At 47.6% G+C, this 16,170-nt stretch overlaps 1 protein-coding gene and 1 long non-coding RNA gene across 2 annotated transcripts; one reads left to right on the top strand and one right to left on the bottom strand.

Moving 5' to 3' along the window:
• The first annotated feature begins 3,658 nt into the window (after positions 1 to 3,658).
• LOC148056461 (uncharacterized) lies at positions 3,659 to 8,238 on the top strand. Its single transcript, XR_015703233.1, has 3 exons — positions 3,659 to 4,215; positions 4,388 to 5,840; positions 5,930 to 8,238. It is a non-coding gene; the product is annotated as an uncharacterized LOC148056461 (long non-coding RNA).
• A 4,839-nt stretch (positions 8,239 to 13,077) lies between these two features.
• Positions 13,078 to 15,951, bottom strand: UTS2R (urotensin 2 receptor). Its single transcript, XM_087751244.1, has 2 exons — positions 14,543 to 15,951; positions 13,078 to 14,422 (listed from the first exon to the last, which is right to left on the bottom strand). The coding sequence occupies exon 1, from the start codon at positions 15,695 to 15,697 to the stop codon at positions 14,594 to 14,596; it is 1,104 nt and encodes a 367-aa protein (XP_087607370.1). The 5' UTR covers positions 15,698 to 15,951; the 3' UTR covers positions 13,078 to 14,422; positions 14,543 to 14,593.
• Between the last annotated feature and the right edge of the window lie 219 nt (positions 15,952 to 16,170).

The raw sequence follows: 16,170 nt of genomic DNA, 5'->3' as shown, positions 1-16,170 counted from the left end.
TGTTTTTAACAAATTAAATGGAGTGAATGAGTAAGTGGATCAATTAACTTAAAAAGTAAATGTCGTTGTCTGCCTCTCCCCTGCCCGTCAGCTGAACAGGGTTACTGAACCTTAGTTTGCTTTCCTTCTCGTTGTGGATGGGCACCCACGGGATGGACGGGCAGCGGGGAGAAGACTCGGCTTGGTTATTAACCTGCTGCCAGAGGCTGCAGGCACTGCTTGCTCTAGACATCCATAGCTACTCCCCCAGCGCTGGTGAGGGCTTGTTTGTGGTACGGAGAAGACAAAGGTGGGAACAGGACTTGGATATTGCAAAATCTTTTAAAACGAATAAGATTTTAGTTCTCTAATAGTGATGGCATGCTCGCTGAATGCATTCTGAGTAGTCCAGCTGCACCGGACTGTTCCACTTAGCAGACAAGTATTTTCCAGTTGCGTTCAAGGCTCTGAAAGGTGAGGACAGCATGTGTGCATCTGAGCCAGCTTTATTCAGGGAGCATGCCAGTGGTTCAGGTTCGTATCAGTGTGACAAGTAAAAATCTGTCTCTAAATGAGCTGCCTTGAAATTGAGAAATATTATTTTGTTGGGAAGAATTCAAGTGTGGAAAGAATGCTTGACTTAATGAGCTCACCTAATCTCAGTCTCCTTCAAAAGTACTAGCCTGACCATAAATATTAAAGTAAGGTCTTTTTAGATAATAGCCAAGAATGCTTCCTAACCACGTGAGGATTCACCATTCCTAAACAGCTAAAAAGCTGACATTAATCTGAAATATGGAAACTCCATAAACCCGAGCATTTTGCAACATTGGCGTATTGCAACTAAAAGCCAACCTCTGTATTTGGGCACAGGCTTAAACCAGCCCTCGGCAGGAATTTTTACAAGTGACTCAGGTAAAGATTGCCAGTCCTCTGTATTGCTGCAAAATAAGTTTAAGATTGTTAGTGTGGTACCTGAGTTAACTGCAGACCGTTTCTAGTCCTAATCCTCCTTACGGCCTGCTGCTGTTCGTGCCTGATGGCAGGGGAAGGTTTCTGCTGTGGTGGTGCCCCCAGCCCACAGGCACCTCCCGTACCCCAGTGCAGCTCCCCGGCAGCAAGGGCATCAGCTCAGCCACACGGTTCTCCTTTCAGGAGACAGTTACTCTAAACAGTGGCGACGGTGTTTATCCTCGGGGCCAGGACTCCATCAGTTTGTCCAGTTTATGTTGGGAAGAGGCAGTAAAACTGATGCTTACAAGAATTCTGACTGCACGCACTCCTGCGCAGGAAGCCAAACAAGCCCTCGTGTCCCTTGGCCCCTCGCAGAGCCCACCCCAGGAGGAGGTTCGGGGCATGGCGGGGGCGGACGGTGTGCTCTGGCTGTTACGGCCAAAATGCAGTCAGCAGCAGGGATGGGGAGGACACATCTGCCAGATCTGGAGCCTCGAAGGAGGTGGTGGCAGCAGAAAAGACTCTATGGGAGAATGGGAGATCAGGTTTGGGCTCTTGTGGGACTCAGCAAGAAGTTATGGTGACGGGAAGGGTGAGACCTCCTGCTGCTGCAGAGGTGCTGAGAAGGAGCAAATGCTAAATCCGGGTAATGGCGAGTGCTGAACAGCAAGGTCTAACATCCCAAATGACATTTGATGGGGACTGATACCATGCGGGTAGACGTGATGGGGAAAGGTAAAACTAACTGCTGGCCCAGGGACTTCAGCAGAGTGGCATCCCTTCACAAGAAGAGACTGAAATAGGTTTTTAGAGCCATTTCACTTAGTATTGAGAGCTGAGATCAGTTTGCAGCGCTTCTCCAGCCATCTTTTGCTAATAGGACATGGTAGTTGTTGACTTTTTGTAGCTTCTTGGTACCAGTAAGGGAAGGAGGCTGACAGGAGAGGCAGAAAATCATGCTGCCCTCGTGAGCTGCAGAAAGATACTTTGACAGAGACACACAGCGAGAAGAAAAGATCCTGACAGCATTGCTGTCATCCTCTTCCCAGCACAGTACCTCCAAAATCCAGCAGAAAACTTCAGGGAATGGAAGCAGCGTGTGGCTGCCTCAGTGGCATACATCCACCTGAGAGATGCCCAGCATCTGGCCCAGAAGGGCCAGAAAGTGCAAAGGCAAGACCGAATACTTAAAACAGATTTTTTTTTTTTTTAATTTAAAGCTCCTCTAAACTTGATAAGCTTATTTGCAGAAATGTTTTGCATAAAGCTTTACATTAAAGCAGGACGTTTCAGGAAGAATAGTTAGAAAAGCTTTAGCTAAGGAGCCACTTTGATGAAATGCCAGTTCCTTGGCAAGACACGTAAGAGGATTGGCTGGGCGACTGGCCGGCAGCGTGCCTGCCCGGGCTGAGCGCTCGCGCGGGGCAGCCGGAGCCGGAGCTGCCTGCGGCCGGCAGCCCCGTGTGCCCAGCCAGCCCGGAGCTCGGCCGTGCCGTGGCCTTCCTAAAAATCACTGCCCTGGGAAGGGCAGCGGCCCCACATACACAAACATTGACCCTCCAGGGCATAATACACGTACTGCTGCTGAAACTAAGCGGGGCGAATGAAGCAAAGGCACCTGCCTGGTTTAAGGCAGCTGCTTTATTGATGTACTCGTTAATTGTTTTGCTAAAGTAGATGTCTCAGCCTTATTAGTTTAGAAGAAATTACTAATTGAAGAGAAAACAGTAATTCTAGCCCATGTGTTAACTTGATTCTTGTTTCTTGGGGACAGGGAAAGAATATCCCATAACACTTCTCTACTTGAAATCACAGGATCTCTTGAAGAGCTGCCTTATGCCTTGCTCTCCTGTAAAAAAAAAAAAAAAAAAATATATATATATATATATATATATATAAAAGGAATGTAGGAATATTTAAAATCAACTAGATCCCACTAAAAACTTGTCAGGTTTTAAAATCAACCTGCTTTGATGGCTCTTCTGTTTTGCAGAATTTACCTTGCAGAGTTTGCTCTGAAAAACACTGTTTAAAAACTATTTTCCTTTTTTGCAGCATTTAAACTAAAAGCAAAATACCAGAAGTTTATAGATGCCTTTGTAAAAGACTGGTATGTCTCCAGACATACAAGATCTGGCTTATTCTAATGTCTTCTCCCTAACAGAAAAAATAAGTTTACTTCGTTCTGAAGCATGTTGTGAAGGATGAGGTTCAGTACGGACTCTGCCTCCTCATTATTTTGTGCATACTAAAATGCAGTTTTGGAGGAGCCGCTAGCTCTTGGAGGCTCTAAACATTTTTCACTTTGGAAGTGCAAAGAGAATAAATCTGCCTGTGGTCAGCAAGGGTTTCAAGGCTTTGCTTTTTCTTTTTTTCTCTTCTCTCAACATCTGCGGTTGACTTCCACGCGGGAGGAGGGTACCCTTTTCACTAGCATATGCCAGCTGACAGGCAAATCCCACGGGCATATCTGCGGTGGTAGTTACACCTGACTGGTGCTGTGCATGAAGATTATCATGTGTTAAATTAGTCTAGGACAAAGGATAAAAGCCCAAAGCAAAATAATTATTTAAAATCTGATCACTAATTGTTTAAAATTCAGTTGTACTCATCTTGAGTCAAACGCTACTTCCCATTTAAGTCCTTCCCTCAAAACTCTCCCAAAAAGTCCTCAAAATTCTGTCAGTTACAAGCCTGCCTGAATTCTCATACAGATACTTGACATTCTTGGCCCAACAGTAAAGACACGACGATAAGCTGTAAATGCTTTTTTTTGTCTTGAGCATTGCCTTGCAGACTCCCCAGAGCCCCTGGAAGTTAGTCCAGGCTCCAGAAAGCATCCTCTGGGTGATACATTTGCTTCCTAAGCCTTAAATTATCAAAAACCTCAAACAGAAGAAACGTGCCCAGCAACTGTGTTAGATCAGCAGCAACAGAAAAATGACGAGGGCTTGAAAGCTTTTCTCCCACTCACACTTACTGGGCTCTGTTAAATGCTCGTACTTTGCTATTCTGTCTGTAATGTCATTTTTTTCATCGGATTAGAATTTGGTCCCCAAAGTGCCTGAGTGCTTACAGGTGAGTTGTTTCTAATTAAACATCTCACTGGAGACTGATGGCAGCTTCAGAGAGATCTTAATGCCCATGAACCCAAATGCGGGAAGACGGGAGCCAGTAGGGAACAAGGACCAAAACCATGACACAAGGTGAAGAGCAAGTGGCACCGTGATGGCTGAAGTCAAAGACCAGAGAGAAAGCGTTCCTGCTCCCCCAGCACTGTGGGTAAGCAAAGGTTTTCAAATCCAGGGAAGGTGAGCACTGTTTTGGAAGGCTAAATTTAGCAGTGATTAACCAAGCTCTTAATTAACCGCATATTCCCCCTGCTTGCCTTTCCAAATTATTCAATAATTGAACAATTATAACGAGCTCAGCAAGTAATCACTATCCATTCCAGGCACTGCCCTCTCCAACTGCAGCCTTTGAAACCACCAGCTGTTAACGTGCCGGGAAATCAGGTCCATGAAGTGTGAGTCAAATAATTGAAAACTGAACAGGAAAAAAAACCCCACAGGTCCGGAGGCAACGTACGGAAAACTGCTCCCCCGTGCTCAGTCCTTAAGTGTGTAGTCCCTTCCAGGCTCCAGATCCATCATAAAAATTATTAGTGTGGATCAAAGGTGCAGCACTATGTTTTCATGGGTGCTCTGGCAAAGCTATAAAGGTTCCTGATGGTTATCTGCCTCACCAGGCTTCACAGAGCCTCCCTGGGGGCTAACGTGCATCTCTAGGGAGGGAAGCCACTGCCTCACTCACCAACCAGAAAGGAGAAAACAGAAGGTAAAGCCCAAATCCTCTGAGGACACAAGTCTTAACGATATTTCTAGTTGCAGCGGGGTAAAAGTTGTTGGATTGTGAATTCAGCCATTTACTGGTCCGAGCGAAATTTTAAACAAGAACAGACTCAAGTGCATTGAAGCTTTTCACACATGATTTTTAAAACAGATTTGAAGATGTCGTTTCACAAGCACTTCTTTTCACGGCCCGTCAGCTGTATTGGTTTAGCTGCCTGGGGGTGGACAGTGAATCTGATCAGGACAACAAATAATTATTTTTGGCTTGATTGGAAAAAAAAACAGAAACAATCCTATAAAATAAAACAGCTTAATCCTTTAAAACCACAAGGCTGCAAAAACAGACGTACCAGCCTAAATGAGGGAACAGAGGAGGCTGAAGCTGGAGTAACAGTAAAGGAAAAGCTTGTCAAATTATACTCCTAGCTGTGCAGACGTAACTTCTCTAACGTAGTTGAAGGATTTGCTTATAGCAATCACACTTGCAGAAACATGCCTGCTTTCTGATTAGGTTGTGGAAATCAATAGAGACTTCTGCCTTCTCTGCAGGCAACCTGAAACAACAGATTTGAAATGCAAGGGGTATGAAATTTCCCCAAAGCCTTGAAACTCTCACTGGGGTATTACAGAGCCTGGTGGGTGGTGGTTTTAGCTATGGAGCAAAGCGAGGGTGGAAGCAGCGTCCCTGGGAGAGGCTGCAACTTGGTGCTGAGAAGGAAACTTAACACTAAGAAAGGACAGAACACGTGGAGACAGAAAAGAAAAACCTAAGATTAAAATAACGCCAAAGACAGCAACATGATAAAAACAAGCACATATTTCTCCTGCACAAATAAGCTAAACAGTCACGTTTGATCCATGATCTTTCCATAAAAGCTCTCTTCAACGTGGGCAGGAGATTCTGTCTATGGAGAGCGATGGGAACGCGCATCGTTAAGGCAGGTCCCGGGATGAAGTCTGTAATTATACACAGACCTTCCACAGACGGAGTCTGAAACACAGAGCTCTGCAAGACACATATTTACTGAAGAACGTGACAGAAGACAAAAATGCCTGGTAAGATGTTGCTCTGATGCTTTTTTTGAGATCTAAGCCAAGATGCTTGTGCCAGTGAGCTTCTCTGTCTCTTTCTATGACACTATCAGAGCGGCAGAGACGTCCCGCTCCTGGTGCCCCACGCTGCCTCTGTACCTCCTAACCCTGCACGCTGAGGGCTTGGCGCTTGTAGCAGAGTTCAGAGGATCCTGTACCGCGTTTCCTTGCATGCACAGCAAATAGGGCAAGAAGAGAGGAAGATCTGCAAGGAAGTCAAGCTGGGACTTGGCTGCGTCTCAAACGGGGCATGTGGCTGTCAGATCAAATGCTGGTTCTGCACCGAGACCCTGACAGGAGGTGAGATTTCAAGAAACCCGAAGTCTCCAGCAGCTGTCAGTGCCTGGGCACTGCTCTCCTCTGGAGCCCCCTCGGCGTGCCCATCTCTCCCCCATCCTATTTCAACGCCAGGTTTGAAGGGTTATTACTGGAAGCAGCATGAAGCTGATGTAGTATTGCCTTCCTAAGCCTCCTCTCAGCCTAAAGCAATTTCTCTGTGCTCTCATTAAGATGAATGAGTAATTCAGTGTGACACATCAACTGTTTCACTTCGGCATTTTGCAGGCAGTGTAGCTGTCGAAGCCCCTCTCCCCACACCCGAGGCCCCGCTCGTCCCTGCTTCCAGGGGGCCTCTCGGGGGCTGCGAACACGAGGACTCGAGCTGGGGGAGATGCAAACAGTTTCCCGAGGCTGTGAAGTTACAGGTTTAAAGTGTTTTTTTTTCTTGTCTTTTATTGGACTAAATCCAAGACTTCTTACAGGTTTTTTCTGAACAACAGAGATAGACACTGAATACCCAGGGCACACAATGCCTGGCAGAGAAAATATTCACTTAGATGGATGGGAGTGAAAGACCAAGTGATGCTCCAGCTCTGTCCACATCCCTCCACCGCGGTTCCCCCCCATTTAAGCCAGATCTGCAAGGAGCTTTTTCCCTAACGCTGGGCGCTGTAGGCTGCGGAGCTTTACTTTCTCATCCTGCCTAAGAGAAGCTGCTGCAAAGATAGAGGCAGCGCTTTAAAATTTGAGAGATGTTTACCGTAATAAACTCATCTTTCTATGAAAGCAAACAAACAAATGAAAACAGCCAAGGAAAGTTACTTGGTTGCTATTTCCTCTGCTTCTGTTGGTGGGAATTACTCGTGCTGTGCCTCAGGCAGGCGGAGGTTCCGCGACGGATTCAATCATTCTAAAAAGACGCCAACAACAGAACGACAGGGAAGCTCTGCTGCGTTTAGCAATCGGTGATGAGCGTTGGGATAATTCTTCCTATTCAGCCTCCCCTGCACCGAGATCCTGCCGTCAGAGCAGGCTGCAGCCCATGCTCTGCCTGGGAGCGATGCCCTGCCTTTACCTCCACTGCCCCCAGTGCTCCCAACCCATAACCTGGGGAAGCAGAGGCTCCCAGGAGGTAAAGAAGAAAGATTTTGCTTCCCTACCATATCCCTTGCTATTGTTTCTCACCCAAGGAGGGACTTTAGAGAAGGTATTGAAATACACTCAAATGACGATGCTTTTGTCAGGGGGCTCGTTTCAGCTGTGTTCCCAGCAAAGCCAGCCGAGCACAGCTGCCATTGCTGTGGGCTACATGACCATCTTTGCTGACCGGCTGCTATTAATCAAAAACAGAGATGTTCTGGTACACAAACATTTCCTCCATTCGACCCTTAATAGCTAACCCAAACCGTAAGTTATCCCTACAAGGAGCGCTTTTCCCTTCTGTAGGTAGCACCTCTCATCCAAGGATCTCAAAACATTTCATGCACATCAGTGATGTCTTACAACACTTGTGTGGACAATGGAAATAGTGTCGCTGTTTTCTAGGCAGTTAATGACCAGCGGCACAAGAATAAGCGACTTCCCCGAGGTCACAGTGCAAGTCAGTGGTGATTTTGTCGAGAAGCCAGGACTGCTGACCTCCTCCCATTTCAGATCATCTCCCTCTTCAGCATGGTGAGTGCTGCCTCGATAGGCATCTCCAACATCAAACCCCTTGTAAATCTCTTCTGGATTGAATTAGCTATCTTGCACTACGCCTGCCTGCGTGACTTATCAACAGCACTAGTGTTTTCGGGATGAATGGCCTGCGAGTCCCCCCCCAGCAGATGACGTGAAGGAAGACAAACGTATCCACTTGAGTGGGATCAGGTAACGCTGCGACGGCGAGGCGCGAGGCAGGCGGGTGCTGCAGGCTGCCCACGGAATCCTGCTACCGCTCCTTAATCTGAACGCTGCCCGGGGCAGAAAGCTGCTTTCAAAATGTGGTGGCTACAGGTAACTGGGGCTCCAGCTGATTTCATAATAATGCCATTCCTATAAGATATTCCCTTCTACAGTATTAAATGAAAGGAAAAAGAAATCTGTTACAAGTAAAAAAGCAGAAACTCAATTTAACTCAGTGGGGTTACTGGGATTTTGAGTGGTGCAATGCTGGGAGCTGGCTGTCAGCCCGTGCTGCCCAAAGGGAGGATGCTGCAGGAGCGCCTTTTCCTGGGAGGCTTCTTGCAAGAGCCAGCCTGTGGTTCTCAAATGTCAAGCTGATATTAAAAAAACCTAAAAGGCACAGACGTGTTGTGAATCTGATGGATGTCCCTGATGAGGTTTGCAGGAGCACATACATGAAGCAATAACTTGTCTCCAAAACGCCGTGTTTATGGACACACCACATTTAGTTTCAGGAATCTCCCTTGCTTTGTTTGGATGAAATCATGTTTGGTTTTAGTTAAGAATTCGGGAGCTGAATTCAAGATCCTAATGGGAATGCACAAGGAAAGGCTAACGACATCTCAGAGAGACACTGGCCTAAACAAGCTGAAACAAATCTAGCAGATTTTACTTCTCCAGCATTAGCACCATTTTGGTTTTAGAATTGTATCCTCTGCCAAGCATGGCTAATATTGCTGGATGGTTTGATTTTACACAAACTTATTTACTACTTTCCCTCCAGATATCTTGATGGAGGGGTTTGGGTGGGATCTTCTGCAATATTGAAGTTCAGTCTTCTCTAATAAATTCAGCGAATGCTTCTTAACTCTTCACCTTGTTTCTCACTGTAGAAGCATTCCTAGTGTTTACAAAAATGTTTCATTTAAATTAAAATTTAAATTATAAATGGAGAGAATCAGAAAAGTAGAGCCCAAATACCAGAAGAATTCTTCAGGATTCATTTCTCCCTTTCCTCTTTTAATTGTCCCTTTCTTGGGTGCGGAAAAAAAGGAAAGCGTTGCAGTAATTTGGCTTTGTATCCCTTTGGGAACCTTTTCTTTGGGGACAGGAAGGCTCTACTTAGGACCACAGATCACAAAGCTCAGGTTTGACCATTCAAAACCTGCTAGGATGAACTGAGTCTCCCCCAAAGGTGATATACAGCACGCTAGAAACTGAGTGTGGGCAGAAAGCTGGATTTCTGAGCAGAAATATTTAGAATTTAAAAATATATATATGTCCCATTTAGGGTTTTAATATACCTCAATAACTTCTTTCAATGTTGGGTGTCTGACAGAAGCTCGTGGCATCCTAGAGGTTTGGCCAACCGAGCCAGCAGCAAGCTCCTTCCTCTGCTTTCACCAAACTCAACCTGTGCCATCCAAACCCCCCCCCCCCCCGATACTTTGCTACCAACTGACGCATCGTTTGTCTCCGCTCTGTTTTAGATACATTCCCAAACAAGGGCAAAAAAGCACGTATAATGATAACAATAACTTTAAAGGGTACTTATATCCTGTGAAGCTTCTGCTACAATTTTGAAGACAAGGCAATATATTTCTTGTAAGCCACAGCAATTAACTCCACGTCTCTCCAATTCCCCAGAAAAACTTGAACCTAACAGTAACAACCAATATTGTAAGGCAAAAAAAACCCCAGCTGGGCTAAACTGTAGTTAGTCACCAGCTCTGGGTGTTTCTGTGGGTGCTGGCAGTGAGGACGCTGTGCAAAATGACAGGAATACAGTTACTCTGGGTTCGGCATAGAAAGAAAAGCAGGAGAGGAAAGTTAGCACTTGAAGTAGGATTTCTCTTCACGACAGATTTTTCCCTTTCAGATGTTGTAGTAACACTATACTCTAAAGATATTAAATGCTATTACATAGTTAGGTTGTGCCCTGACTGTGTGCAACTACTATGTTTTAAAGCCTAAAATAAAAAGCACGGTTTCTTCCTGAGCCCTCAGGAGGGAAGGCAGATTGCTGCTGCCACCAGAGGAACGGTAGGAGCCGAGCATCCCCGAACCAGCCAAACTTCCCCGCAAAGACATCTGACTTTCAGGGGCTGCCTGCAGGATTCCTCCGGTGCTGCCTTACTGCCTTACCTGCTCCCATGGCCTCATGGAAAAGTTTCTGCACTTTCTCCTCTCATCATGCTGATGGGGGAACAGATTATCAACTGAGTCACCCTGCCTGTTCTCCTCGGTTCATGCAACTGGGCAGCAAGCCGTGCGTTCTATACCGCGCAAGGTACCGAATGCTCGTAAAATCACCTCTATTTCACTGGCTTTCCTGGCATTCAATCACACAATAAGCACCAAAAGTGACTGCTAAAATAGGAGTTAAAACGTTAATGACTTGCTCCCACGCCTGATTAAATTGTAATGTGGGGCTTTTGAGCATTTATTGCAAATTTGGTTTTAAAAAGCGGGGACAAAGATGATAAAAACATATGTGATTGAAGGTAAAGTATGCAAAAATTCAGTAAGGTTCAAACGGATTCTCCTGTGTCTGGGGAAAACAACCATTCTCACTTGACCCACAAAGAACCAGCATTTTCTCTTTTCAAGTGAAAGCAGAAAAATTGCCATTGCTGCAGTAGATAGTACATTAGAACAAAGGAAGGAAAGAGCACGCAGGATGAAACTGCATTTCTTTCACAGTCTGTTTTTTTTTTTCCTGTGAGTCATAAAAACCTAAACCCTAAGGGGTGTTGGAAAAGATTTTCTAGTGATTAAACTATTTTCTTTCTTGTAAAGCATGTATGGAGATTTGCAGTGACAAACTCTGGCCCAACAACAAAAATGCTGTTGCCTTTCATAAAATTACCATTTCCCGTTTGGCTGAAGAACCAGCTGTGTCACTAAACCTGCAGCAAAATTTAATCTACAATTATAAAAAACACATTAAAAACCACAGGATTACAATGATTTGGGTATGATAAATGATCCCAGGGTACACATAGCCTGCCTTCTTGGAATGTAGGAGAATAGCCAAAGTAAAATTGTTTTCAAGGAAATCACCACATTTTGCTTAGTTACAGCCCGACTGACTTTCCTGTTGTTACTTCAGCCCTGGCCTGAGATGCTTCAGATTTACCATAAGTGACAAGATACGTAGAGTTTGCAAAGTCCCATCATCTGGATTCCGGTTATGTGTCTATCTCAATTTTGATAACTCTTTTGTAGCCTCTGTGGTTGTGGAGACAAGATGTGGTTTTAATCTCATGGGCTTGGGAGTCCTGACTCATCCTTTTTAGTGCTGAGGACAGGCAATACCTCTCCCCCACGCAGAAAAGAGCCCGAGCTGCTTTACAGCAGTTTTGTGTGGCCTGCACTGACTCCAGGGAGATGTGCTTAAGAATACTGAGGTCCTACCAAACCCAAACCAACACCCTCCCCAAAACGCTCTGGGTGAGCTGCAGGCAAAGCTGCCCCTTACGGGGAACTTAAAGGCTGTGTTGCCCTGGACAGGACTCGTGCTATAGACAGGCAGCAGCAATCCCCTTCAAAGCTACCTACCGCATTAATTTTTGTTCTTAAAGGACAATACACGAAGACTATATCCTCATTTCCAAAACATGAGCACGCCCACAGAGTTAAGGCTTGCCCAATTACAGACCAGAGGAACTCAGTTAAAACATCTGCTCTCGTGGGATATTTATGAAGTGAGTCAAACCTACTGACTTTTGGCAGCTTAACTGGTCTGATGGGACAATAAGAGGGATGTTATTTCTGTAATTCATCTTTTAAACTGAGCTCTGACCCCTGGGAGCACGAGAGGCTCCCGAGGAGTCATGTTGGCGAAGGTCTGCCCCGTGTCGTGCTTCCTGCGCTGCTGAAGAGCCGTCATTCATCACACACAGCAGCATCTCCTGATTGCTGGCCAGTTTTGCATGTTAAACAGGCTCTTCTCTGCCCCAATGCCATGCTTTGTGGGTGTCATCAAATTTACTGCTTCTCTCATTAGAGTAACCTCGTACGGGTTTATCAGAGCCTGATGGGAGAGAGGAGCGGTGCTGGGATGGGACCGGGCTGAAGCACATACTGGTTGAAAAACCTGATGAGTGACAAATACCCAGTATTTCACATTTCATCTGGATGGTCCTCCATCAACCCTTTGGTGTTTAATACCCTGACAGTGTGGCACAGAAAGCACATCCCCTACGCACCGTTCGTGACGCTGAGCAGAGTAGCAGAATCCCTTCTGGGGACTGATGGGATGTCTTGGGAAGCGTACCCCAAATCCAACCCTTCTGTTTGCTTATCCCCACATTAGGCTACAAGTGCAGATCTCATCTGCTCTGCATTTTCATCCCTTTTTTCCTAGGCACGACTCCTTTTCAGCTTTCCCTTCTTATTAATAACTATGGTTTTAGACTGTTTGGCTTTAGATGTTTGAACGTGGTTTTTCTAAAGCAGAAAGTGTATTCCCTAATGCTCTTTTTGATACCTAAACAGCTCTTCCATCATCTGCTTCCCCTTACATACCTTTTAATAGATATACACTATGCCTTGCAACTATTTCATACATGGTAATCATCCATCCTATAGCAGCCTTGTAACGCTGTGGTGGGTAAGTGGCCTTCTCCTCAGGGAGAAGACCTTCTCCTCAGGCCAAGCAATGGAAATCAAGACACATCAGCACTGTGTCAGGTCAGGATCCAAATCAGGGTGGGATTTTCTTTCTATAGACATAAGGAATTTCTTTTTTTCTCAGAGGTGGGCAAATGGCATGCGCACAGCCGAAGTACTGCCCAGCTTGGCAGTCTACACAATACTGGAACATGACAAAGTGGTCACCAGTGTTTTGAAGACAGTCCTGTGGTTAAAAGCAATACAACAACTCTAAGGTGGGTTACTTATTTCCATCTCCATGAAAAGCACCCCAACAACTGCATCTATAAGAAGAACGCCTGACTCCTGGCACAGGAACGTCCTTCCCTGATCTTCATCCAACATGTGCACTGAAGGGTTTATTTTTCTGCTGTTAGTCGAGCGGATAAAATCCAGCGTGTTGCTGTGCTGGGCTCTCTGCTCTCAATCCTTGGCTGCGGTGTCGACACTTTGTGCCTCTGCTTTAGCACAAGCGTACACTAAAGTTTGGCATCTGAGACGAGAGGATCACCCAAGGACACAGGAACCCAGTAACACTGCAGGGCTGGAGTGGGACTCCTCTCAAGTGGATGGGAGTCAGAATATGCCATAAGACAGTGGAAATTACTGTTCCTTAAGCAACCGCCTGCTGTTTCAGAAGTCCCTGGGCATCACTAGCTGCTGACAATAGTTTATGCAACTCATATTGTGCTTTACCTATCCCCGGAGTCTGTCCCGGAAGAGAAAAGAGGAATATCGAACCCAGCTTCATCCCTGCGTACATGAGCTCTTCAGAGAACAGCTGGGAACAGCGGCCTCTCCCCTGGTAAATACACCCCCAAGCTGGGTGAAGAGACTATGTGAGGGGAAACTTGATGATGGTCCACTTTTTAATCAGCATTTATTTTATAAACTGAGGTTTTACAATTGTTTAGATGCTTACAGGCATCTCTAGTATCTGTGCTGAGGGTTCACTACAAGACACTAAGTGGGGAGAAAATGAGCAGACTACAATGAGGCAAAATGCTTTTTATGAAATGTCATGAATAAATTTGTCCCTTTTATGATATAGGATATTATGATACGTCCCTCATGATATAGGATTCAGTAATTTTTCTTAGAGTCTAAGGTGTTTGAGTGACAGGATTGTAAGACATTTTTCTTTCTTTCCAAGGTAAATTTTCAGTTTTTCAAGTCCTGTTGACTGTTGAGAAAGGCACCAACTTTAAAAAAAAAATCAGTGGCAAATTCAAATCACCTTAGGTAGAAACCTTAAAAAATTACAAGTTCTTTTTAGCTAATTCTGTGGTTTCTGACAGCTTACCTTGTGGTTTGTGAATGATCAGAGTGTGAAGTGCTGCTGCAATCAATTTTAAAATAGAGGCTTTAAGCTTAATGAAACTCTAGTGCACTAAAATGAAATAGAAAAAGGGGCTTAAAGGTCTCTTTACACACTCTAGAAACAGACAACAGTAGTACATACAGCAAACCCAAGGCTTGCAGCTAAATTAAGCAATACCAGGACAATTTCGGACCATTGCAGATCTGAGCCAGCTGTAGCCTGAGGATAGTACTGAGAAATCACACAGGAGAAACGGCGCAAAGCTGGAGCAGGGCAAGACTCAGCAAAGCATGAAAAGAGTTTGCAGCAGAACTGCGCAAAGCATCCACCTCATCTTCTGCACCCAGAACCCTGAAGGATTCGTCCTGAGTGGCTGGTGGCTCCCGGCAGGACCCCCCTGACAGCCCTAAACCAGATGGAAATTCAAACGCATCTCGTAATACTTGTGTTCACGCAACTTCTTGCCCCTAACTAGAGTGACCACCAGAAATGAGTTTTTGGGACCCTTCAGGTCCCAAAGGCCTACCTTAGCCAGATGCTCTGCTGGTCCTGGTGTCTCCGGAGTGCCTCCTCTTCCTCACTTGTCCTTCAGTGTGGCCATGCCCAGGGCCTCCAAGCTGTAGTCGTACTGGTTGCTGGAAGACATGGACCGTCCCCAGGAGCACTGCAGGTTGGAGCCCCTCTTGCGAAAGGAGGATGAGAACCTGTAGAAGTTGCGGTGCCTGTTGCGCAGGTATTCCCGGTAGTTTTTGGTGAGCAGGGTGTAGAGGAAGGGGTTGATGCAGCTGTTGCTGTAGGTCAGGCAGGTCACCAGGTAGTTAATGCACTTCTGGGTTTGGGTGGTGAGCTGCAGGGAGCTACTGTAGAGTCGCACCAGCTGCCAGATCCAAAACGGCAGGAAGCAGGCCCAGAAGACCAGCACGATGCTGAAAATCATAATGAGGACCTTCTGCCGGGGGGATCTCTTGCTTTTCTCCTTGTGGGGGGGGTTCCTCTGGGACTCCAGGTAGGTCCTGGCCAGGCGCGTGTAGAGGAAGCCAATGATGATTCCTGGGGCCATGATGCTGGTGCTGAAGAGCACCGTCAGGTAGGTCCGGTAGGCATCCACGCTCCAGGTAGGTGCACACATCCTCTTCACTTTGCCATCTGCCTTGCCCCCCTCGGTCAGGGTGACCATCAGCATCATGGGCAGAGTAAGGAGCAGCGAGACCGACCAGATGGCCCCCGCCGTGAGCTTCCGGTAGCCGCGCGACCGCTTCAGGGTGTCCAGGGGCCGGGTGACGGCCAGGTAGCGCTCAGTGCACATGAGGGTGAGGGTGAAGATGCTGGCGTGCATGGTGAGCAGGTCCAGGCTGAGCAGGATGCGGCACCCCAGGTCCCCGAAGTACCAGTCCTGGGCCAGGTAGGTGCAGACGATGAAGGGGATGGTGGAGAGGTAGAGCAGGTCGGCCAGGGCCAGGCTGACGATGGAGCTGTACATGGGGGCGGCGCAGCGCGCCGAGTGGCACATCACCACCAGCGTGTAGACGTTGCCCGCCACCCCGGCCACGTACATCACCGACAGCACCGTCCCGAAGGCCGAGAGGATGAGCAGGGGGCCGCCCCCGGGGCTTCCCCCGCCGCCGCCCGCCGCCACCACCGAGGCGTTGCCCCCCGCCGCCGCCGTCCCGTTCGGCTCCATGGGCGGCGGCCCCGCAGCCTCGCACCGGCCCCGGAGCTCCCGGCCCCGCCGGCGGCCGCTCCGCCCCCCGCCCCGCCGGGGCTCCCCCCTCTCCGCGTCCGGAGGGGGAGCGGGGACCCCCCCCCCCGCCGCCGCCGCCGCCGCCCGGTGCGGGGCCCCCGCGGCAGCCGGAGCGGGTGCGGAGGGAGGGGAGGCGGCGTGCGGCCGCCCTCAGCCCGGGGGGGGGGAACCCCGGCTGGGCTGGCAGCAAAGCTCCGTGCCCCCCGCGAAACCAAACCTGCCAGGCAGCCGCAGGCTGCGGGGGCTTCCTACAAAGTTCTCCCGGGCACTCTGCTGTCATCTGGCTTCCCTGGCCCCGGTCGGCATCGCTGGCGACAGCAACGCGCTGCTTTGCCGGGAGCCATCGGTGACGGCAATCTGCGTGGGCAACGGGGAGAGGCAGAGATCCCCTGGGCGCCTCCCGGGTGGGCAGC

This window comes from Nipponia nippon, unplaced genomic scaffold (genome assembly GCF_047370975.1).
Source record: "Nipponia nippon isolate SJK-2023a ecotype South Korea unplaced genomic scaffold, ASM4737097v1 scaffold_14, whole genome shotgun sequence".
NCBI lineage: Eukaryota > Metazoa > Chordata > Aves > Pelecaniformes > Threskiornithidae > Nipponia > Nipponia nippon.
The sequence above is the reverse complement of the archived record's forward strand: the minus strand, read 5'-3'. Positions and strand labels throughout refer to the sequence as shown.